This window comes from Jaculus jaculus, chromosome 13 (genome assembly GCF_020740685.1).
Source record: "Jaculus jaculus isolate mJacJac1 chromosome 13, mJacJac1.mat.Y.cur, whole genome shotgun sequence".
Classification (NCBI taxonomy): domain Eukaryota; kingdom Metazoa; phylum Chordata; class Mammalia; order Rodentia; family Dipodidae; genus Jaculus; species Jaculus jaculus.
The window spans coordinates 3,924,336-3,949,956 of NC_059114.1; the positions used below are offsets into that span (position 1 = coordinate 3,924,336).

Below are 25,621 nucleotides of genomic sequence, written 5' to 3' on the forward strand. Positions count from 1 at the left end.
TTTTTATAAGTCTTTAATAAAGAAGCCTCATACTCTTTATTTTCTTGGTCCAAAGGTCAAAAGTTCTTAGCTTTACAAGAACTAGTAAACTATCAGCACTCAGGAGGCAGAGGTAGGAGGATCACCATGAGATCAAGGCCACCCTGAGACTACAGAGTTAATTCCAGGTCAGCCTGGACCAGAGTGAGACTACCTCAAAAAACCAAAAATAAATAAATAAATAAATAACTAGTAAAGTATGTTAGACTGAAAAAGCTAAACATTTGATTAGTCTTGATAATTCTCTGTGATCTGTTGATTATTTTATAAACATAATGAAATTATGTGTTTATATAATTATATTGATTATGTAATAAAGTGAAATGTTTTTATATAATGAGGCCCAGTTTTATCTATCAGAATAACCTTATAGCAAATAAATAAAGAGTAGAATACTTAAGACACCTATTTTTGTAAACAGGCACCCTATGCAACAAAATGAAGGCTTTATCAGATAGAAAACATATGAGCTTAATATTTGGATATGATTTAGTTATCTCAGTCAGAAGTTAAATAACTTTACAACCCTTTTAATGTTATCAGGGGCAAAACATGGGCCTGCATGTTAATGACCTCCAAGCCTAATGGCTGTGTATAAAAGAAAAAAAATAAAAGAAAGATAAGCTGGGCATGATGGTGCATGCTTTCAGTCCCAGCACTTGGGAGGCAGAGGTAGGAGGATTGCTGTGAGTTCGAGGCAGTAAATTCAAGGTCAGCCTGGGCTAGAGAGAGACCTACCTCAAAAAAAAAAAAAAAGATAGGAGAAAGACCCCATGTTTTAGAAAGTTGGGTGACAATTTTTTTTTAACACTGCAGTAAAAGAACATTTTTATCCAGTAGAACTCTGATTAGAAAACTACAATGCGACATTCTCATTTTAGCCAAGCAGGAGATGATATGGAGACACTAGTGGATTTGCAATTATGTACAAAGATAAAGGCTTTAAAGCGACACTGGAGATAGTTTTGCAAATCAATAGGATTTTATGCTTGGTTTGGATATGGCAGAGAAATGCAACTGAGTAACACAGGAGGTGGTTTGGTAGTTTTGAAGACAAAGGTTTTTGCTGGCTGCCCTACTGCCATCGTCGTGACTGCTGACCAGTGGAGAAGAGTTCTGCGATTTCTTTTAGAGTTGCATATGGAGAGGAACCTGACTGGAAAAGGAGGCCATTACAGGTGACTCCACACAATACTTGGGTTAACACAACCTGTCTAATGGGGTTGATAGATACAGGAGGGTAAGCCTATAGTCATGAAGATACTCCGGTCTAGAACCAGTAACATCATTCTTGTTGCTTAAAAGTTTGTGTGGGGGCTGGAGAGATTGCTTAACCATTAAGGTGCCTGCCTGCAAAGCCAAAGGATCCTGGTTTGATTCTCCAGGACCCACATAGGTCAGATGCACAGGGGACACATGGGTCTGGAGTTGGTTTGCAGTGGCTGGAGGCCCTGGTGCGCCCATTCTCTCACTCTCTCTCACTTTCTCTCCGTCAAATAAATAAATAAAAATGTTTTGTAAAAAAGTTTCTGTGGAAGGTCTTGCTAATAGCCCACTGGCCTTGGAATTGCAATTCTACTGCCTCCGCCTCATACACTGCTGGGATTATAGAAGTGGCCACCACAAATGTCTTGTTAGTTTATATTTATGCTCTAGAATTTGTATTCATGTTACACACTCATTCCATGAGCTAAACTTATGGCTAGGCATTTACTATTAAACATATTCACTACTTTGAGGTATAGTTTAAGCCTTTATTTTTAAATGTGTAATTCAAAAAAATTAGCATATTGCAGAAAATGGGGAACTGAAATTTTGCGGAATGGTATGCACAGTCCCACAGTGGAATCACTGTTTAAATGTCGAAGCTCAGCCGTGTGAATCCTCTTTTGTTTTCTGCAACATGGGAATGACATAGCATGTTGGCAGAATGAGTGAAATTACCCAAACAATTCGACACGTAGAAATTGAGGGGTTTTGTTGATTTGCACATGTGTGTGCATGTGTGCACCTGGGCCTCTTGCCACTGCCACCAATGCCTGTCTGGCTTTGCCTGAGTGTCTGGGAATTGAACCAAGGCTGGCAGGTTTTGTAAATGAGTGCCTTTCCCCAATGAGCAATCTCCCAGGCTTGATTTTTTTTTCAGATAAACTGGACATGTAAATGATATTTTATCTGATTTTATAAGTGGTCTTGGGTCAGTCATTAACTAGACTCACTCCATTAAGAAACTGTAACACTTCCAATTTATAAATATTTGTTGGTTCGTGGGGAAAATACATGAGTTTTAATAACTTAATTGGGAACTTGAGATTAAGTAAGACTGTTTCTTCCCATTTTCTCTTTGAAATAATCACTAAATCTAGAAAATAAATATCTAAAAGCCTACTGATTTCAAATGCAAAAATTACTTTCCCAGAAGTGTGTTAGACAGTTGCCATTTTCTCATTTAGTACAGCTACTCCAGCACACAGCATTAAAAAGGATGCATTCAGGCAATTCTGACCTTTTAAATCTTTCTGTTCTAAAGCCAATAGGTTGGCTTTCTCATTAATTTCCAACCTATATAGTAGAAATCACCAGAATTCCTTATTACATAGGTTCTCACAAATTATTTATGATCTACTGGGTTAGAATTGAGGGATGTTTTCCAGAAACACCTTTATTTTTAATTTCCTAGGTTACTCTGATGACTACTCGGTCTAGTTGATTACTATGCCTACTTCTGCTGAATGGCAGGTTCGAATGTGAGAGTATGTTACTATTTCCCGGCTTTCCAGCCATTACTCTTGCATTTTTTATGCACCTGTGGGTATGTGCATGCTCGTGTGCAAGTTCAAGTAGTGCACATGGAGAGGCCAGATGGCAACCTGATGGGTTACCCTCAGGGTTGCCACACAACATTTTTTTTTCCTCAACTTTAATCAACATTTTCCATGATTATAAAATATATCCCTTGGTAATACCCTCCCTCCCCCACTTTCCCCTTTGAAACTCCACTCTCCATCATACCCCCTCCCCATCTCAATCAGCCTCTCTTTTATTTTGATGTCATCATCTTTTCCTCCTTTTATGATGGTCTTGTGTAGGAAGTGTCAGGCACTATGAGGTCATGGATATCCAGGCCATATTTTGTGTGGAGAGAGCACGTTGAAAGGAGTCCAACCCTTCCTTTGGCTCTTACATTCTTTCCGCCACCTCATTTACATTAGACCCTGAGCCTTGGAAGATGTGATCGGGATTTTACTCAGGATGCCAGTCACCTCTTTCCAGCACTATGACACTTTATAAGTCGTTCCAAGGTCACTGCCATCTGCAAAGAGAAGATTCTCTACCAAAGGTTTGAGTAGCATTAGTATTAGGGTATGAATATTAAGAGAAGTGCATATTGGGCAGTTTGATAAGCATAGTATATACATTTATCCGTACATCAGCAGATGTTAGGGCTCATGACTACCCCTGTTTTAAGTTTTCTCTATAGGGATGTATTCCCTCCCATGGAGCGGGACTCCAGTCCAATTGGAGGACAGTCGGTTTCCACCAACTGTTAGACATGTTACACATGCCACTATTGCACCTGTTGGCTCATTTGGCCTGGCTGGCCAATTATAAGACTTGCAGTGTCCACTGTTGAGTATCTTCACTGGTCGTACCTCTTTCTCCTATTGAACTGCATGTCAAATGGCTTCTTCAAGCTTTCTGTCAGCTGGTCTACATGGAGGAGGTTATCAGCTCAATTCCAGCAAGATTTCTCAGTGGCTTTGCAGCCCAAGTATGCGGAGTCTTCAACAATAGGCTCTTACCATGTATTCCTGGTGGGAAACCAAGGGCCTTGGCAATGGCCTATAATGTTTTAGGGGGCATTAGGCACCTCCCTGGCCAACAACTCACTGGAAGGTATCTCATCCCTGACACTGAATATTATCTAGCCACGATCTACAGCTCCTGAGTGTTCCATTGTCCAAAACTGGAGAATTCCATATGATTTATTTATATCCTCTGAGATTTTTATTAGCCCTCCCACCACCTTTCCTTTACTAAATCTCTTCCCAAACCTCACTTTGGGGCTTTTTACCCCCGTAAATCTATTCTTCTACTTACATATATACAATACCAACCTATTAAGTACTCTCCTCCCTTCTTTTCTCTTCCCTTTATATTTCTTTTTTAGCTTACTGGCCTCTACTACTGTGACGGGTGAGCCTGGCCGCCAGCGCCCCTGGGTCCACCTTGTCCCGGGGCTGCCGCTGCCTCCAGCTCGGGCCTCGTGCACGTTCCTCTGGTCTTCGGAAAGGAGGCTCCAGGCTCTCCGTGCGCTCCCCTTTCACTGAGTGCGCAGAAGAAGGAAGAAGCGCATCAAGAACGTCGCTGCTGAGCATCTAACCCAGAGGACACGAGGCTTTTCAACATTTCAAAGGAATGATAGAAACTTTTTTCCAGTCATCTCTCTTGTCCAGAATTGGGTTATCTGACCTGTTTTCACACGTCTTACCTCAAACAGGCCCTTGGTTGAGGCACGTCTCTGTGCCTCTCTTTTGGCCAATGTAACAGCGTCTGCCCTTCAAGACCTGAATGGAAGGCTTCAGTGTGGCCACAGAATGGGTCCAATTAGCATTGTTGTTTCATACCTTTGTATGTGGTGAAAAGCTTCAGCATTCCTGTCCTCCCCTTTTAACTCTCCCTGGCTAGTTTATGTGGCTCCCTTTGAGCACACCTTCATATGCCCTCTGTCTCTGTCATTCATTTGAAAGTCATTCAATGCAAGGTCACCATTTTGGTCACTCTTACCAAACCCATCAAAAAATTTTGACCTAATATAATTTAGTAGCATTTCTCAGAGGTTCCCTTACCCTTTTACATTACTTTTTTTTTTAATTTTAGAGAAACTTTATTGGTTTAAGGGAAGGAAAGAGACGATAGTATGAAGAGCTCATGTCCATGAGAAGGGAGGAGTGGTACGGTCCACCTAGAGACCGAAATTGGGTTCTTCATAAGTTCTGAATGGGGGCTGAGCTAACCAGCCATTATGTTTTATGTGCTGAGCCTAACCAAGCACAAAGCCAGTTTCAAATGCGACCCTCCCAGGGGTCTAAATCCAAGGAAAGGAGAACTATTTCCTAGGGAGGGACTTGGGTTGTTTATGGAAAACTGCATCTTGGGAACTCCTTTAGGCAAGTGATAAGGAGAGGCCAGGTCCTTCTCTGACCTCCAGCACAGTGGGGCCTGAAGGTCAGCCTCAAGGACATCTCTGCTTTTACTTTCCAGGACACTGGTCCCTTAACCTGCCTCAATCCCCTTCTCAAGAGGCAAACCTCCCTGCGTTTGGGGTGCTGGGACGATGGTCCACCTGGCTTCTTTGGGAGGAATGGAGCTGTTGGGTGTGGCAGTTAGGAAACTTCCCACGTGTGTCTTTCTAAGGAACTGAACGTGCCTTGGTGCAATATGAAAAGACAGTCTTGAATGAAGACATTGTGGGGGAGAGGGGACCAAGGAGTTAACCGAAAGTGGAGACACAAGACGGGAGCTTTTTAGGGTGCCTGCTCTTGTAGACTTTCAGGCCTTGGAGGGTGTTCGAGTGGACCCAGGTAGATAGAGTTAGATGGTCACAGGGCCCTCTGAGTGTGACTGACTGTAAGCGAGAGGAGATCTAATTTAAACAACAGCTGATTCCACAAGGTCCCAAAATAAGCAGAGTTACTATTACCAGACAAAATTCTCTTTCTCCGTGAACCTTTCTCATTTCTTAAGACACCACATTCCCCAGCGCTGACTGCACTTTACTGAAGACCCTTCCAAGTGTCCCGTCTTCTCTGTCTCAATGTTTAAGACCCAGCCTCCCAGACTGACATCCCCGCCCGGACATCTCCCCGGACCCCATGGAGAGCATCCCTGGGCTGCAAGGCATTTCCCGAGGGTGGTTAATACTTCCATGTTTGCTCTGGCCTCCATCCTCCCTGGGCCCTTAGGCAGCCTGAGCTTAGCTCAGGGCTCAGCTGCAGCCCCGCCCCCTCCTGCACTGCTCACTCCTGCCCTACTCCAGTCACCTCCACCTTCACAGCTGCGTGCACTGAGCTGGCTGAGCCCAGTCCTGGACTTCTGCCTTAGCAAATACGAGGTAGACGATGAGGCTTGTCACATTAATGCCTGCCGCCAGGAGGAAGATGACATGCCAGGAAAATTCAGCACTCTGTAGATTAAAATGAAAAGGACATGACACTGTTCTAATTGTTCATCTTCTAACATTTAAAATGCAGTGTTAAAGTGTAGACTCAACACAGTTATTTCAACATGGAAAATGTCATGATCAATAAACCCGCATTTCCTTCTACATAAACGATTGCTTTCATTCTGCTATGACATAAACAATGCATAAAATTCTATTTTTTTTCACCATATAAATACACCTGTCTGGTATTCATAATTGATGCACTTTTTCTCATTCTCTATAATTTCAAAACCTTTTTCTTTCACAGTGTTTCATGTAGCTAATGGTGAGTTGTGGCATATACGCACGTATAGATAGGTATGTAGAGAGGGAGTGTTTTATATACTAGTTGGCAGATTAACCAGTTCTGTCAGCCATAATATCATTTTGTGAATATACTTTCCATGCTATTCTGTATTCTCTCTTGGCATTTTCTATTACCATGCAGAGTTTAAATCCCAACTTCTCTTCCTCAGGACTCTTGTAAATCTTTATAGTGTGGGGCCTACCTACACCCTAGCACTTCGGAGTCGGAGGCAGGTTTTTGGCCAGCTTCAAAGAAAACCTCAATGTGAGACCTAGAGAGATGGCGTAGCAGTTAAGGTGCTTGTCTGTGAACCCTAAGGGCCCTTGTTCAGTTTTCTAGTACCCATGTAAGGCAGATGCATAAAATAATGGATGTGTCTGGAGTTTGTTTTGCAGTGGCCAGAGGCCCCAGTGTACCCATTTGCTCTCCTTCTCTCTCTCTCTCATAAATAACCAAATAAATAACATATTACATAAAACTCCAGTGTATATATTACCATATGGTCATTATCCATTCATCAATTGCTGGGCATCTACAGTGATTTCATTGCCAGCTCTTGTGAGTGGAAAAGCCACAAGATGGATGTGCAAGTACTTATTAAGGCACATGTAAAGTCCCTAGGGTATATGCCTGTTGAGAGACCTGGACGTGAGGCCTAGTGGGACTTCCTGAGCCTAGCTAAAGTTTGGTGATCTGTGTCTGGACAGCTAGGACTCAGCAAGACACCTAGTGGCTTCTTGCCTGCTACTTCCTCACAGGAGTTGGAATTATCATTTCAATAGTCACAGTTTACTATTGGCCCTTACCTCTTCCCCTATCCTAAAATCCCCACATTCAGCCCCAACATTATACAGGCAACTGCTTGTAACAATAGCAAGTTCCTGTGAGTACCTGCTTCCACAAGACGCCCGACTCAGTGTGGTTATTCTCCAGTAAACAGGAGAGGTTCTGACTCGTCTGACACTCATCTTCCTCCTCAACCCCTTGGAGGGAACCAGCTGGCCTGGTCCCTCCTCAGCACTACCTGCCTGCCGGGGAGGAGCCTGGCATATGCCCAGGAGGACTATGCCTGGGTCATATGGTACATCAATCTTTAGGTTTTTGAGAAAACTCCATACTGATTTCCATAGTGCATGGACAGGTCTACACGCCACAAGTAGGAAAAAAAAGTGTTTCTCTGTCTCAACCACATGTTAGCTTTTGTTGTCATCTATTTTTTTATGATAACTATGTTGAATGGAGGAAGAGAGACTCTCAGTGTAGTTTTAATTTGCATTTCCATGATTGCTACATATGTTGAATAGTTTAAGATATATTTATTGGGCTGTAGAGATGGCTTAGCAGTTAAGGCATTTGCCTGCAAAATCCAAACGATACTGGTTCAACTCTCCAGGACCCACGTAGGCCAGATGCACGAGGGGGTGCATGCATGTGGAGTTCGTTTGCAGTGACCAGAAGCCCTGGGGTGCCCATTCTCTCTCTCTCCCTTTCTCTCTCTCTTTCTCTGTCAATACATAAAATTATATATATATATATATATAATTATATTTTAATATATAATTTATATATAATTATATTTATATATATTATATATATATATATATATATATATATATATATATATATGTGCCATTAACCATTGGCCATGTGAGCTTCTTCTTTTGAAAACTCTGTTCAGTTTAATGCCACATTTCTTTGATTTGGGTTGCTCGATATTTGTATTAGTTTTTGCTTTTGAGGTTGGGTCTCTCCTAGCCCACATTGACCCAGAATTAACTCAGTGGTCTCAGGCTGTTATTGAACTCACTGCAATCCTACCTCTACCTCACGAGTGCTGGGATTAAAGGCATGCACCACCATTCCCAGCTTGCTTGATATTTTTGTTTAGTTTCAGTTCTTCATATATTCTGCTATAAATCTTCTATCAGGTAGTTAGCAGTTGAAGATTTTCTCCCACTCTGAAGCTGGTCTTTTGAATCTATTGCTGTGCAATAGCTTTTTAGTTTCAAAAGATCCCATTTGTGAACTCTTTGTCTTATGTCCTTGGCTACGTGGGGTGAAAATTCAGAAAGTTCTCCCCTATGTCTGTATCTTGAAATGTTCTCTCTGCTTTTCCCTCTCATCATATTAAGGATTCAGGTCTTACTGTGTTAACTTGGGGGCCTGGTGAGAGATAATGCTCTAGATTCATTCTTCTGTAGGCAGACATTGCCCCTTCAACGTGAAAGTGACATTTCCCCACCATGCAGCCCAGTGCTCTCCACTCTCCATCCCCTCAGATCACAGAAGTGTGCGACCACACCCTGATTTTTAAGTAGGTTCTAGGGAACCTCATCTCCAAGATAGACATGTCTTTTATCTAACTGTTAAATTGGGTAGAGCATTTTAGATATGCTCACTAGGAAAATATTAAACAAATTTGTAGGTGACAATGCCAAAAAGTTTTCATAGTTCCGTCTTTAGTCCATGTATTTGATTTTTTTTTTCTGACAAAACTTTATCTTGTTACTTTTGCCACCACTCACCATGTTTTTTGTTTTACTTATTTATTTATTTATTTTTATTTTTTGGTTTGTCGAGGTAGGGTCTTGCTGACTTGGAATTCACTATGTAGTCTCAGGTGGCCTTGAACTTGTGGTGATCCTCCTACCTCTGCCTCCTGAGGGTACAGATTAAAGGCATGCAACACCATGCTGGGCTTCAACATTGTTTTTGGACAAAGCCATGCATTTCTTGTTAAAAAAAAAAAATGACTGAGTCCTACTTTCTTCCCAATGAGTAATGACACGAGGGTTCCCATCAGAAATAATGGGTGTGTAACAAGAAAGTAAACGACATCGGTTGACCAAACAGCTGCCTAATTTAGTCAAATCTGTTTACAAATGACACTAAACTTGTCATTGGCCTGCTACTGACCTCTAGTCTCTGATTTTTTTTATACACACACAGTATCTTCACACAAACACATACACACATGTGCGTGTGCAAATTTATGTCTTTCTCTGCACAATTAATAGTGGGACAATAGCTTTGTGCGTGTGCATGGTACGTACCTGGCTGAGTACTTGCCCAGCAACAGTTGTAGACATCATGTCTCCTACCAGTCCTATTAACATGGTAACTCCTCTGAGAAATCCATAATACCTGAAAGAAAATTAATGTTGATATACACATGCCACATGTCAGATGAAGCAGATGCCTCGGTAGAAGCTAACCTCGCCAAGTGGGATTTAAGAGTGGTGATTCCATGAGTTAACCTTCCCCAATTGTCACTCATTAAAATGTCAGAATATTGTCTACACATGAGCAGCTTTCTGGATAATCAACAGTGTCAGGAAGACTGAATCAAGCGGGACAGAATGTTCAAGGAGATCAAGATAATGGGGGCATGTCTAGAATGACTCCAGCAGAGACTGGAAACTCCAAGCACGATCAAAAATTCAGAGATTACCTATGTTAAGACCGGAATTGGTTTCCGATTATTTTTTCAACTACTTCTTGTCGCTGTTGTTAAATAGAAACTTTGTATGGACACGTCACATGTGGGTACCATCATTTCCCTCCTCTCTGGCCCCACCCCCCTGAGGGCGCTCTTAGAGGGATCGCTGGCATTCTCCAGGGAGTTGTGCTATGAGTCCTGAGAGGACACTGTCCTCATGGGGGGGGGGGCGGGGGCAAGGCCTCTGGATATTTCTCCAGCCCTGTGGCTCTTACATTCTTCCTGCCCCTTCTCCCTCGAATCCCCGAGCCTTGGTGATTGTGTAGTAGGTCCACTTTAGTGCTGAGCTTTCAGCACCTTCTGAATTTCTGCTTGGGCGCATGTCGAGTGTCCTCAGCGTCTGTCTCCATCACCCTGGGGCAGGCCGTCAGGCTCGGCGAGGAGGCAGCGCCTGTGTGCATCCTGCCCCGCCATGCTTACCTCTCTCTCTCTCTCCCTGGAGTAAATCATGAATGAATAAACAGTAGATGAATAAATAATTAACTGAAGAGGGTTTTCAAGGTAATAAGTAATTTTTATTTTTTAATTTACTTTGGTTAAAGGAAGAAATTCAGTTATGCAGGAATAAATTCAAGAGATCCATTGTATAGGTTGATATTGTATATATGTAAGTACAATGATTGAAATGGGGAGGTAATATGATGAAGAATGGAATTTCAAAGGGGAAAGTGTGGGGGGTGGGGAGGGAAGGAACTACCATGGGATTTTTTTTTATAATCATGGAAAATGCTAATTGACATTTTAAAACTTAAAAAAAGAGATCCATTGTAGCACAGAGTGTCTCCAGTTCATAGCAATGTGCGTTATTCTTGAGACTCTGAGCACAGTAGACTTCAAGCACCTCATCTCAAAGTAACATGTGTGTCCACAGTTCAAACTATTCTTTGGTACAAAATAACATATGTACTTCGATTCATTATTAAAATAAGCAAGTTCTGAGGTCACCCTACCTGGGTGCGATGTCCAGAGCATTGATAAGTCCTCCAACTATAAAGAATCTAAATGATACGTAGATGAGAACCAGGAAGGTGACGGTGCCATGGAAGCCAAGGCCCGGGGCCAGCAGGCTCAGGCTGAAGATCACAGGAAGGAGGAGTCCTGGCAGTGACGCAGACAGCAGTTAGGTGCGTCCTGAACGTGGGGTTTTGGCTCCCCCAGGTGTCTGAATGTCCAGGCTGTTCTTACCTAATGTGGTGAAGAGCTTCCGGATGGTAAGTAGGCTGAAAATCTTCCTGGACTGGAAGAAGTCTGCCATCTCTCCGGCTACGATACCACAGATGTAGGCAAACAAACCGGGAAGACCAGACAGCAGCCCGTTCTGAGGAGGAAACGTTATTCTGAGAGTGAGTACGATGGAGAAGCAGTGTTGTTTGTACACAGCAATCTTTTCACTGACGTTCACTTACTAATGCATGTGCTGACCTGAGGGTGCGCCCAGTGTTACATCTCCTGCCTGGTGTGTACCAAACCCTGGGTTCAATCCCAGTGCCATAAATAAAAATAGATAAGTGGATACACACATATATGCATACAGAGAAAAATAGTTAAATGGTTAAATTTTATACATAAAACCATGAACATGCAACATCAGAGATCTGTCTAGGACCCCACAATCCAATGTAAAGAGAAAACAAGTTTTGTGGTCAGTAATATTTGTCACATCTGGGCTAGAAAGATGGATTAGCAGTTAAGACACTTGCCTATGAAGCCTAAGGACCCAGGTTCGATTCTGTAGGTCCCACATAAACCAGATGCACAAGGTGGCGTATGAGTCTAGAGTTCATTTGCAGTGGCTAGAGGCCCTGACACACCACTTTTTTCTTTCTTCCTCTCTCTCTGTCTCAAATTACAAAAAGAAATATTTGTTGCATCCCGACTTTTAAAAAAACAGTTGTGAGTTTCATGGGATCTACAGTATGGAGAGGACCATGTTGAAAAAAGGAAAGAGCCAACCTTGAGGAAAATGAGACAGTACAATGAAAATTACATATGCACGGTGCCAACACTAAGTCAGGCATGGTTAATCTTGCCTAAAATACTGTGGTTTCAGGCTAGAGATATGGCTTAGTTGTTAAGCGCTTGCCTATGAAGCCCAAGGACCCTGATTTGAGGCTTGATTCTTCAGGACCCACATTAGCCAGATGCACAAGGGGGCGCACGCATCTGGAGTTCGTTAGCAGTGGCTGGAGGCTGTGGTGCGCCCATTCTCTCTCTCTCTGCCTCTTTCTCTCTCTGTTGCTCTCAAATAAATATATATATATATATATATATATATATATATATATTAATTTTTTATATATTTTTTTATTTATTTGAGCACGACAGACACAGAGAGAAAGGCAGATAGAGGGAGAGAGAGAGAATGGGCGCACCAGGGCTTCCAGCCTCTGCAAACGAACTCCAGACGCGTGCGCTCCCTTGTGCATTTGGCTAACGTGGGACCTGGAGAACCGAGCCTCGAACCGGGATCCTTAGGCTTCAGAGGCAAGCGCTTAACCGCTAAGCCATCTCTCCAGCCCAATAAATATATTTTTTAAAATATTGTGGTTTCATTGAAATTTAAATGGTGTCAATGAGCCCTTGTATGGTCTCCGTGCTATTCTGCGTCCTGGCCTGAGTACTGGGTCACTGTAGAAAGCTTTAAAGTGAAAGCCCAGCTCCATTTCTGATGGAATCTGTTCTGGTTACTTTAGTGTCAAGCAAAGAAAAGGGAGGTTCCAAGCATCAGAGACCCCAAGTCAGATAGATAATGGAGTGCCACTCTGCTCAGGGCAAGACCCACGCCATAGACATGGAGCCCAGCACTCTGGTCCTTTTAGAGTTGAGCGTGGTGGCAGGGCCTGGCCCAGGTACTTTGAGAGAAGGACCCCAACCCCTGAGAGGAATGATGGAGTCAAGTTCTTTTCTCGTGTTTTGTATCCCAAGGTGGCTTTGAGTAACGGCAATCATCCCACTTCAGCCTCTTAAGTGCTAGAATTAATGGTGTTCACCACCATACCTGGCTTGTATTACGTCCCAAGTTAGCCAAAGAGCAGTTATGGAGGGGGGAGGGGGAGCATGAGTGCATGTCTATTTTTAGTTTGAGACAGTTTATTTATAATTTTAAAAATTATATTTCTGGGCTGGAGGGATGGCTTAACTTGCCTGCAAAGCCAAAAGACCCTGGTTTGATTCCCCAGGACCCACATTAGCCTGATGTAGGAGGGGGCACATGCATCTTAAATTCATTTGCAGGAGCAGGAGGCCCTGGCACGCCCATTCCCTCTCTCTCTCTCTCTCTCTCTCTTTCTCCCTCCATCTTTCTCTGTCAATTAAATAAATAAAAAATTAGCCAGTCAGGGTGGCACACCCTTTTAATCCCAGCACACAGGAGGCAGAGGTAGTAGGATATCCATGAGTTCGAGACCACCATGAGATTACAGAGTGAATTCCAGGTCAGCCTGGGTTAGAGTGAGACCCTACCTCGAAAAAAAAATATTAAATTTCTTAAAATGATATTTCTATTTATATATTTGAGAGAGAGAGAGAGAGAAAGGGTGCACCAGTGACTTTTGACAAGGCAAAGAAACTCCAGATGACTACAACACTTTGTAATCTGGCTTTACTTGGGTCCTGGGGAATCAAACCTGAGTCAGTAGGCTTTAGAAACAAGTGCTTTACATGAAGAGCCATGTCGCCAGCCCATATTGATAGCTTTTTTTTTGGTTTTTTTGAGGTAGAGTCTTGCTCTAGCCCAGGCTGACCTGGAATTCACTATGTTAGTCTCAGGGTGTCCTTGAACTTACAGCGATCCTCCTACCTCTGCCTCCCAAGTGCTGGGATTAAAGGCGTGCGCCACAACGCCCGGCTTCATGTTGATAGCTTTTATTAGGGGCAGTGTTCCCATAAAAATGAAAAACCACGCATCTCCAGCTACAGAGCAGCGGCAGGAGGTAAACAGACAACAGGCTGCTGTCACACGGGATCAAGTCCTTCATACACTTGAAGATGAGGACGAGGGCGGCACTCACCTCTCTCACGTTGACATGAAGCATGGTGCTGAGATACGTTGGCGTGTACACAGCAAAGAGGGAGGTTGACCACACGAAAGCAAAGACAGAGAGGGCGATGGCCCAGACTGGAAGAGACTTCAGCATAGCCTTGATTGGCAGACGTCGTCCACATGCGCTGACCTGTAAAATACACCATTAATCCTTCTCCAGTGTGGACACGTGGAGCCTGTTTGGTTGGAGCAGGACGGAGGGGAGACAGAGCGGCGCTCTACCTGCTGGGCGAGAGAAGAGTTGATGTATTCCTTCTCCCTGATGCTTATCCACGGGTGGTCCTTGGGGTCCTCATAGAACAGGATGAACCAGAGAAGAGACAGAACACAGCCAAATGCACCTGTCAACGGCACACAAATTAGAAGTGCAAGTTCCATTCTTAGTTCTTTCTCTAGTGGGTCTCTTTCTGAAAGTGATATTTTGGGCAGGAGAGATGGTTCAACTGTTAGGGGTACCACCTTGCAAAGTCTCATGTCATGGGTTCTATTCTCAGCACTCAAATAAGACAGATGTACAAAGTGGCACATGCACATTCAGTTTTCTTCTGCTGCTGCTTTTTTTTTTTTTTTTTTTTTTTTTTACATTTTCTCTCTCCCTCCCTTGCTTTGATTGCAAATATATAAATGCATAATTTAAAATGGGAATTTTCATTCGGAGAACTGAAACTTTTCCTTTCCTTGTTGAAACTCTCCAAGAGAACTCAGTGGCATATATCCTCTTTATAACCATCTTTGTTATCCTGCAGCACAAACTGTTATGGAAGCGAATTCTTTCACTGTCCTGATCTAAGGGCTCCTAGCTTCCTCCACTCACCTGCCTGTCTACACTGAGCCTCTGTCTTCTCAGATTCTGAATGTGTTTGCCCTCCAGAGCATGACATGACCAAACCTATACAGAACTACAGTCATCGGGTTTGGGGTTGATTTCAGCACGTGCGTGGGGGGGGGTGTCCCTGTATATGTGTGTCACAATGCTTGACACCCGGGTGACAACCTGGGTGTCCTAAGATGCCTCCCACTTCTTCTTCTTCTTTTCTTTATTTTTAAGTCAGGGTCTCTCATCAACCTAGATCTTACCAGCTAGATGCCTGCCACCATGACTGGCCTTTTTACATGGATTCTGGAAATCCAATTCAAGGCCTCATGCTTGCAAAGCAAGCATGTTATTACTGACTGAGCCACCTTCCCAGGTCCAAATAAACAGTTTGAGACCTCGGCCTTACCTGTGTTCTGATACACAGCTTAGGCTTCAGAGGTAATCAAAATCATGTAAAGATTTGCCAAAAGGTGTGTTGTTTTAGAAGTTGTTATCCTAATAAGCTGATCATGGGGATATGTCAAACTACTGCAGAGAGTATGTAACACTGACCACTGAATCTTATATGGAACAAACACAGACAAAATGCTTTTCATGTGCCCCTTTCTAGCCTAATGCTTGAGGTAATAGTGGTGGATAGGCAAAAATTCCGATTTTCATGAAGGTCACTGGTAAGTGGTTCAGAGATTATTTTGCTTGCCCCATACACGCAGCCATGTGGAGTAGAAGTTCGGGAAGGCCAAGAAGGGAAAATGCCTAATACACACACACCCAGTATGCTGGCTCCACCTCTTCCACAGTATCCATCCCCAGAGGCAGACATTGTCTTCATCTGCACAGGAATGCTGGGATTGGTTAAGGTGAGCAACAACACCAGAGCTGATTAAACAGCAGTTTTGGTCAGGTTTTTACACTGCCTCAAAATTGGACATTAACTGCATTTCCTGAGACTTCCATAACGGTTTGGGGGGGGGGGCTAAATCCCTAAATCACTGCCCTCTGACCCCATTCTGTCACATCTCTGTGTGTCCTGTGACCCTCTCTCCGCCCCTTTCCTCCTGCTTTGTCCCCAGGGGGCTGCATTGAGGGGCATGGACAGCCTTCATGCATCTTTCCCATGGATCTGACGAGTGGAAAATCCGGACACAGGTGAAAGGGAAGGAATAGACAGAGAAGGGTCTTTCCAACCCTAGATCTCTCTCAGCATTACCCCTGATATGAGTTCACTATGAAGAAGTCATCCGTCCTCTGAAGGTTGTCCTCTCCAAAAGAGTCTCTGGTGGATTCTGTTAACAGCTTCCTATGTCGCTTCCTTTGGTTCCAGGGGCAGTGGTAACTCTCACAGACCAGCCCCACGTTACTGCCGCACTGACCTCTCCTCGTGCCTGTGATTCCTCCCGCTTCCCACAACTACCCTTTCAAATAGTCACTTTGTACATAATAAATCCTGAATTTGCCTGTTACGTGACATTACACAATGTTGTAGTTTGAATATAAAATGTCCTCCGCTGGGTCATGTGTCTGCACATGGGGTCTCCCCAGCCCACGGCTCTCCCTGCACGATGGTGGTCCCTTCATGAGGTGAAGGACCTGAGTCCGCGGGAGGGCCTCAGGCCCCAAGCCTCTTCCTGGCCACTCTCTGCTTGGCCTGACAGACGCACCGTGACCAGCCGCCTCACACTCCCCCACCGAGCCTTCCCCCCACCGTGGACTGTGTTCCTTATTCAACTAAACCAAAACAGCCCTTCCTCGTTTTAAGCTGTGTGCTCAAGCAATGGGAAAAGTAACTAATAAGGACCTGCTTCCCAAGCCCCTCTTTTGTTCTCATCTAAATGTGCATAATGTGCCCATCCACTCTCCGCCAGCCTCAAATCCAAAACCCTGAGGAGAAAACCAAAGTCATTCATGACTTATTTGGCAACAGTGATTCTTCATGCTTTTTATCTTTTCCAATTTGTGTAGAATTTATTTTTCACTGAAGAAATCAATGTGTCTGACAATGGCTGGGTGGTATTATAGAGCATGCTCGAGGTATAGAGCATTCTAGAATATTCATCATATGACTTTTCAGAAATCTGGCAAGTTAACAAAGATTAAAGGAAAAAAGTGGAAGGGGCTCAGGAAGAAAGTGAGACACTCCGGAGAGCATGGGTGTGGGCTTCTCTAAGGAGAGCCCCTGTCCCCCATCTTCACAATAGTCATGTGAGGAATAGGGTGGGTCTGCAAGCTCTTCTCTTCACAGGGTTGCCAAGCAATTACATGATGCCACAGAGTAGCTCCTAAGGGACACCAGACAGGGTTCTATTGAAGAGGAAAACCTCTAGATTCTAGAGAAGCTGGAAACTGACAACGACAATGAGGCTTTTCCCAAGGCTATGTACACCCAGGCCATAAGAATAGGTAACTGCTACTTTAACGCAAAATGTCTACATACAAAACAGACATTATTTCTACATGAGTAATAAATGTTGCTGACTGCTGGCATTTATTTTTGTTTTTGCTTTGTTAAAGTAGGGTCTCACTCTAGCCCGGGTTGACCTGGAATTTACTATGTTGTCTCAGGCTGGCCTTGAACTCAAGGTGATCCTTCCACCTCTGCCTCCCAAGTACTGGGATTAGAGGCGTGCAGCACTATGCCTGGCTTGACTGCTGGAATTCTTGATTCCCAATGCAGAGGTTTCAACCTGTCAATGGAGTGAGGGCTCCTTCCCTTCCCCAAGTCCCCTCAGTCTTACTGTCTTTCTACCTTTTCCAAAGAATTTTTCATGTAAAATGTACAGAATTATTCTATTGATTAATCTGTGTACAATAATATATGTAGTTCTTACAGTGACTATGTCCTGAGAATTTCATGAAAATTGACTGATCTTTTCCTCAGTGAAGTGCATAGTATTTAATGTAGAAATCAGGTAAATTGTAACATATTCAGTTTTCGATCCTAAATTCTGAATAATAAGTGAGTTTTTATCAAATATATACTCTCGGCCAGAGAGATTGCTCAGTCAGTAGTTAAGTCACTTGCCTGAAAATCCTAAGAACTGAGGTTTGATCCCCAGTACCCAGGTAAAGCCAGATGCACAAGTCGGCACATGCCTTGTTTGCAGTGACTAGATGCCCAAGTGAGCCTATTCTCTCCCTCACTCTATCGGCCTCTTTGCCTCATAAATAAATAATTTAATTATACTCACCCAAAATATAGAAGACCATGGGCCAGCCCAGAAGATCACAGATGAAACCACTCACAAGCATGACCAGGAATGCTCCCAATATCAACCCTGGTCAAAGGACACTTCTGTTACATTAATGAAGACATCATACAATGCAGACCATGTGGTCTCAGCGTCTCCCGTGGGAGAGCTTCAGGGGTGGGGAGGAAAGAGAAGGTGTTTGCTTGTGTCTCTTCTGTTCTTTGAGATGAGGCTGCCTGATTTTCATTCTGATTAACTTCCCTCTCTCTCTGTCTCTCTCTCTCTCTCTCTCTCTCTCTCTCTCTCTCTCTCTCCTCTCTCTCTTTCTCTCTCTCTCTCTCTCTCTCTCGGTGTCTGTGTGTGTGTGTGTGTGTAGGTATGTTAGGTTTGCGTAGAGGTGCCCATATGTGCGTGTTGGAGGCTGGAAGTTCATGTCTGGTGTCTTCCTCAGCATCTTTCTATCATGTTTACGGAGGCAGCGTTTCACTTGAAACCAGGCCTAACAACTTTTGCTGAGTGTAGCCAGCCAGCTTACCCTGTGAATTCCTTGTCTCACTCTAGAATTCTGGGATTACAGCTCTCTATACCACCCAGCCATTTTAATCCCACTGGGGATCTGAATCCAGGTTCTCACACCTGTACAGGTTTTTTTCACTCTGATCCATTGATGGAGCCCTAACGTACTTATCTTTGAAACAAGAATGCTGGAAGGGATTATTTTTTCAACCCTGTTGACAGTTCAAAGCACACAATTCTGTGGCCTGTGGAAAGAATGTGATTGAGGGGTTGAAATTAATTCAACCATACTTGGCGTAAGTCCTTACCTGAGTAACTCACAGAGGTAAGTCGGCCTCGTTCTAAGGGAGGAGCCCATTTGACCCATATTGCGTTCTGGGCTGCCATAACTGTGCCCTGAAATGAGAAGAGGAGGACATTTTTTCTCCGTTATTTAATATGGATTCATAACCTGTGTATTTTGTCCCATTGTCTTAATACCTGGGCTATTCCCTGGAGCACTCGACACACGATGACCAAAGCTGGTCCAAGGCGAGCTGCTCCTGGGGTGAGCAGGGAGAACACAGAGCTGAGGAACACGGCAGAGCCAATCAACTTCTTCACAGGGAATCTTCCAGATAGGTAGCCAACAGGAACGTGTGGTATGAGTGCACCATATGAAATGGCACTGAGTATGATCCCCTGGATATCAGGGCTCCAGTTATAGGCAGGGTTCTGGAAGAAAGGGGGTGACAAGTCTAGCTGCTCTGCATAGTAGACTTACAGTGAAAGGTAGGAATTCTGGAAGTTTTGTCTTCCTGATTAATTCTGGTCTAACTTCTTTTTTAAAAGACTCCTTTTTTCTCTCATAATGCCTGTATATGTAACATATACTAACATATACACTCTACACATATATATTTCTTTGAAAATTTTATCTTGAATATCTTTTAAGAAATGTTTGACATCACAAGTGTTTCTTATTATTGATTCTAAATTATTCACATATATTGTTGTTTTGGGACAGAATGGAATTCTAAATATGAAATCAACTCAGGCATTATAAACACCTTCTCCAGTCATGTAGATAATTATACATAATATTTAAAGCACCTGCATTTTGTCCATGACCTGCCTCATGGCATCAGGTGTGGAATGCTGTATTTATGCTATCATGCCACAGCTTGGAAGTTTCAGATTTTAGAGCATTTAGGATTTTTTGGATGTGGAACTCTCAGGCCATATAACGTAAAATACTCAAGGTCAAAGGCACCATCATGAACTCCAGTACCTGTCACAGTATGGCAGTTAGCAGTTGTTTCATGAACTTGTCTGTAAATTTCATTTCTGCTTTATAAACTCTCTCTCTCTCTCTCTCTCTCTTTCTCTCTCTCTTCCTATTTCCTAACCACCGGATTACAACACTTAGATCTGGTTATTTTAAAAGTCATACAAGCCCTTCACAAATACATCATACTTTAATCATAGGGTATGCTTTTTAGGAGGCTACTGGTTGACTGAGATTGGAGCTTCTTTGTCTAATCAGGATTGTCTTGTCAACATTATTCAACCACAACACAAATTAGTTCATTTGGGTCACATTTTGGATTTACCTTTGTGTCGTCCAGCTTCTGCCCTGCAGATATGTTGGACACACCACTTGTGTCTGTTCTGTTCACCATGGTTACTATGGTGAGGCTCAGACACACACGCTGTGCACCGACTCCAAGGTTAATTACGTGCAAAAGCACAGTGAGTCCATAGCGACAGGAACAAAGCCCTAGGACTGAGAAGTACAACGAAAGATCTCAGTTATTAACTGATACAGAAGAAGTCAACATAGGCATTTAGAATTCAAGGCATAAATAAAAATTTTGTTTATTTTATGGACTTCGAGAAATTACCAAGAAGATGTGTAACCTATATGATAATCCCATTTTACTGCAAAATATAGTTCCAATTGGGATGACCAATTAAATTTAGCCACTTTGGCAACGATTTTGACTCATGTCTATGGCAAAGGGACACTGCTCTGTGCTTCAAACGACTAAGATGGAGTCTTACATTTGCATGTTACAAAGAAAAATCACATTTACAAAATACAATTGAATATTGAGGTAGTACCTATATAGCTATGAACAATTCTGGTGTGAAACCAAGCGAATTCACCAGCAGAGAAAGCTTGAAGTCCAGAAACACAAATGCACCTAATGTTAATTGATTTTGAATGAATGTGCTAATGTGATTCGTTGGAGAAAAATGAAGTCTGCCTTGAAGAATATAATTTTGCAAGAAAAATAAGAATATTTGTTCACCAAAAAAGACTTGTGCAGAAAACCATCTTGCAGCTTTCCTTTTTAAAAGCAGAAAGAGAGGCTGGAGAGATTGAACAGTGGCTAAAGGCACTTGTTTGTAAAGACTAATGGTCTGGGTAGAATTTCCCAGTAACTAAGTAAAGAGAGACGCACAAAGTGGCACATGTATCTGGAGTTCATTTGTATGATTAGGAGGCTCCAAGAAACCCATTCAGATTCATGCTCTCTCTTTCTGTCTCTCATTCTCTCTCTCTCTTGGGTGTGTGAGTGTGTGTGTTAGTCTCCCTCTGCCTCTTTCTCTCTGTATCACTAAATTAATGAATAAGTATTTTTAAAAAATCAGAAGGAAACCAGAAATGGAGGTGCACACCTTTAATCCAACTACTTGGGAGGCAGAGGTTGGAGGATTACCATGAGTTTCAGGCCATCCTGAGACTACATAGTGAATTCCAAGTTGGCCTGGACTACAGCAAGACTCTACCTCAAAATAATAAACTAGAAAAGAAAGAAGAAGAAGGAGGACGGGGGGTGGGGGGGGGCAGAGAAGAAGTAGGAGAAGGAGACGAAGAAGAATCAGAAGGATCTGGGTTTGTTGCCACATGTATCGTCCCAGCACTGAGAAGCCTGAAGTGGGAGCCTCACCTTGGTTTCAGGCCCAACCTAGGGCTGCAGAGTGAGGTCCAAGTCAACCAGAGACAGATTAAGACCAGGCTTCAAAAAATAAGAAATCCAAGCTGCTTAGAAGCAGGAAGGCATAGTAATGACAACCATGCCACTCTGAATTAATAGCTAAATGAGCCTGATATACTTGGCATCAACCTGGACTAATCTCAACAAAAACTTGCTGTGCTAAAGACACTGCATATCAAGGAGCAGGAATCTATTTATATGACGTCTGAACACAGATCAAATTATCAACATGGCACGCTCCATCTCCAGAACCAGCTATGGAAATCTATATAATGGCAAGTCTCTTTCATTTCCAAATCTCTCTAAGTGCTCCATCTCTGAGTTCTACGTCTAGATTGAATGGGCTCATGTGACAAAATCTCTCTCATCTGCATAATTTTTTTTGTTGTTGTTTAAGATCATCAGGTTGTAGATCATAATGACATATATAAAACTGGTTTAAGCTGCACCTATCTTAATCTGCCTAAGAACCTGTGAGAGAATAAGCAAATATCAGGACCAACGAAATTTATGTGAAATCATGCAATTTTGTTTATCATTGCCCCTTGTATTATCATTATTTCATTGCTGTAGCAAATGCCTACGAAGCAACCTAAGGAAGGAAGGGTTTGCTTGGTCATGGCTCAAGGACCCAGCCCGTAATGGAGGGAGGATTGGCGGCAGGAGGAGGAGCAGCCGGCCCTGTGTCTGTGGTCAGGAAGGAGAAAGGACGACAGCTGATGCTCAGCCTGCTGTCTCCTGTAGTTATGTGCAGGACCCCAGCCACGGACGATGCAGCCACATGGAGGTGACTGCTCCTTTAACCTAAGGCAGAAACTCCCTCACAGACATGCCCAGAGGATTTTCTTCTATGTGATTCCAAATCCATTCAGCTTGACAACTGAGATAATGATCACTTCGATCCTCTAGCCCCTAAAGACTGGAAACTAGAAGTGGCTCTACTCATCACTACCCCTAGTCACCCAGCAGCAAAGACCTTACTTCCTATTCTCATAAAGTTCTGCTCTGCTGGCCCAGAAGTCCTCATTCCAGAGGGCAGAGTTCTATGTTCAGAAAGATCCTCATCCCTATGAACCCATGGTTCATAGGGATGAGGAATCTTAGGAGCCATCCATCCTTTACTTAGACTTTTTATCTGAATAAATTTCCCCTATAAAGGGAATTTTCTAGATCTGTTGATCATATAATTTTTCTCTTTTAATTAATTTCTTATCTAATATACCACAATATTTTACATATCTCAGATAACCTTGACTGTGACTTAGTGCCCTTTAAAACAATAAATTAAAACAGAGATGAGGCAAAAATTTTAAATTATCACAATAACCAAGTACCACCTTTATAAAAGAATATAATTTCATAGACCACTAAATTTTAGTATAAACCAAGTGTTTTGTATTTCCACGTTCTCCTCCTTTGGTATATGCATTGACATGACATAGACATAAGTCTAGACATAATGATAATTTTTTATTGTCCTTACACTGCTTCTGCTAATACACTTTCTTGCAAATTGTTCAGTAAACACCTAGATGATAGACATCCAGGGACAAAGTGATTGAGAACATTCTGCTGCCTCATTTCCACAACTAGCTAGAGTCCTTGAGGAGGGAACCAAAGTGGTGTGCCTTTTCTGACATTATCCCCCTGTGATAAACTGACAACAATAGGAATGTTGGATTATTTCTATTTAGAAATTATTCTATTTTTTAACATCACTTGGTGAATATTTCACTTTTTCTTCTGAGATAGAATCTCATATAACACAGGTTAGACTCAAACCTATTATGTAGCTAAGAATGACCTTGAACATCTTATTCTTGTGTCTCTCTGTCCTGAGTGATGGGATTACTGGCATGTGTCACTATGCCTAGTTTATGCAGTGGGAGTTTGACCTCAGGATTTTGTGATGCTGAGAAAGCACTCTCCCAATCGAGTTTCTTCACCAGTCCTTGCCTGAACCTCCTAAGACTTTGTTTCCACGGAAAGATTCTCTCCCATGACTCCGAGGTTGTACATGGAAGGACAATCCCCTGTAAGGTGCTGTGTTACCTTTGCCAGGAGAGTGCTGATTCTCCATTGGGTATCTCTCTTCCTGCTTGGCAGCATTGGTTTCCATCCACTGTGAGTGCAAAACACACTGAGGTCAGACAAGTCAAAGAAAGCAGCTGGCCAAGTACCCAGTACTCTCTGTGGCATGAAACCTGGATCACGTGGCAGCTGGTTCCATTTCAACCAGTGCCCTTTCAACCCCACTAAGGACCTCAGCTTCCTTTTGGGAAGCTGTGTAACTGATTTAAAAAACATAGGCCACTTGCAACCTATGAAAAACAAACTTCTTTGTCAACGGAGAATTACATGGCCATTGACAACACTCCTCCCTAGCATAAGAAAAAAGTAAAGATTTTATCAAACAAAGAACAAATGAATGAAGTATTTATCTGTAGTTTTGCCCTAAGAGCCATAATAAAAGAAGGCCGCAGGTAAAAAGAGGCTGCCACTAATTCGAAGTGTTCATGCATGAAAATGACAGAACACAGTGGAGATGGAATGAATATATATATGAATTGAAGTTCCTGAAAAGTTGTCAGTACCTATTTCCAACAAGTTTAGTTGACTGATTAGGATTTCTGGGATGTTGGACAGATGGAATGTTACACATACAGAGGAAAATAGCCTTGGTCTGTGTTTAGTCCCCTCAGTTGTTACCAATTTCCAATGTCTGTGTCTAACTTCACTTGCTTGTGACCCTCAGGAAAAACGTTTCAGGATGTACTAAAACCCCATTACCCACCAGCTCAAAGGTTCTCATCTCAAAAAGAACAAAACAGAGATTATACTTTGAGTTACCATGGCCTTAGAACACAGATTCAGGTTCCCCTAAATTCCATGCTCCATTTGATGACAATTCCATGAAGATGTTATAGTTGCAGAAGAAAAGACAATCACTAACCAAGACTGTTCAAACGCAGTGGAGGAAACCCCAGGCGGGTGATTAGAGCCAATGGGGAAATCTCTGCTGTGGGCTTCTGACACTCTGTGATGACGGTCTCAGCTTTCAGGATGGTGGAAGTTACCAGCTCTGTTCATATGTTCCAAATGGACTTACCTAATAGACACCGGATGTCAGATCACACACAGAGGTGGGTGATAGCACGTCATATAAGGGGCTAAGACAACCCATGGTAACTCGGATGTAATATTTAAACCACTCCAAAATCATTGAAATTATAATAAGGGAATCTGCCCGGTAGGGTGTAATTGCACTTCGGAACACTTACAGAGACCCAGCACGCAGCGTGCACCAGACACAGCACACAAGACACGGGGAGCCACAGTACTTCACCAACACAGACACGCTTCACCACTCACAGGAGCCTAGGAACCCTGACATCACATTCTTTCTCCTCTCATATCTGGGAGAAATGTCCATTTTACACTCATTCCTTAATAAAGGGTCTTATTCTTTTCCTGTCTCAGAAGATAAGCAGCCTTTTTTCTCTCAAAAATTTCCCAATATTAATTACCATCTATAACCTTTCTTCCAGGAAAGGCTCCCAGAAGGCCTCTCAAGAAGTGATTGCTAATTTCACCTGACAGGGGTAAGACTCAGACTAACCTGATTCAGGATGGAATAGAAGCTCCTCTTCCCAGAAAGTTGTTTCCATAAACTTTACACAGCACTGAATAATCCATTTTGCTAGTAAGTGTCAGTATATCTTGGTTCAAAGACTTTGACCTCATCTTGCTAAATCTAGAAGTTTAATTTTTAACTGTTGTTATGTTACTTTGTGTTAGGTCAGGACGGGATCCCAAAATGGATCACCAAGTACAACAGAATGGCAACAGAGGCCTACGGAAGTGGATCATCTCCATTTTTTTTTTTTTATCAAGAATAATTTTTATTAAGATCACAATTAGCAAAAGGTTAGTTTTAAAAACATTCCACCTCTAGGATGGGGAACAGGCACTAGGAATAAACGTCAGAGCAGAACCGCACACAGTGCTCTTCTCGGCTACATTA

General features: G+C 42.8%; 1 protein-coding gene across 7 annotated transcripts in view; it reads right to left on the reverse strand.

The window, feature by feature from the left end:
* The window catches only part of LOC123454021 (sodium-dependent phosphate transport protein 1-like), a 48,447-nt gene extending 23,126 nt beyond the window's left edge, over positions 1-25,321 (reverse strand). The window contains exons 1-14 of one of the 7 annotated variants that reach the window (XM_045131992.1): positions 25,217-25,321; positions 24,448-24,706; positions 23,650-23,719; positions 20,206-20,378; positions 19,094-19,327; positions 18,922-19,009; positions 18,098-18,184; positions 14,315-14,433; positions 14,061-14,222; positions 11,236-11,368; positions 11,001-11,148; positions 9,605-9,695; positions 6,084-6,226; positions 3,059-3,352 (exon numbers count right to left, since the gene is read on the reverse strand). In XM_045131992.1, coding sequence (XP_044987927.1) covers positions 6,092-6,226; positions 9,605-9,695; positions 11,001-11,148; positions 11,236-11,368; positions 14,061-14,222; positions 14,315-14,433; positions 18,098-18,184; positions 18,922-19,009; positions 19,094-19,327; positions 20,206-20,378; positions 23,650-23,719; positions 24,448-24,450 — 1,443 coding nt within the window. In that variant the 5' untranslated portion in view covers positions 24,451-24,706; positions 25,217-25,321 and the 3' untranslated portion in view covers positions 3,059-3,352; positions 6,084-6,091. Of the gene's footprint in view, positions 1-3,058; positions 3,353-3,983; positions 4,367-5,531; positions 6,227-9,604; positions 9,696-11,000; positions 11,149-11,235; positions 11,369-14,060; positions 14,223-14,314; positions 14,434-18,097; positions 18,185-18,921; positions 19,010-19,093; positions 19,328-20,205; positions 20,379-23,649; positions 23,722-24,447; positions 24,707-25,216 lie in introns of those variants that run through there. The other 6 variants (XM_045131990.1, XM_045131989.1, XM_045131991.1 and 3 more) reach the window with 6 other exon arrangements.
* Positions 25,322-25,621: the final 300 nt, after the last annotated feature.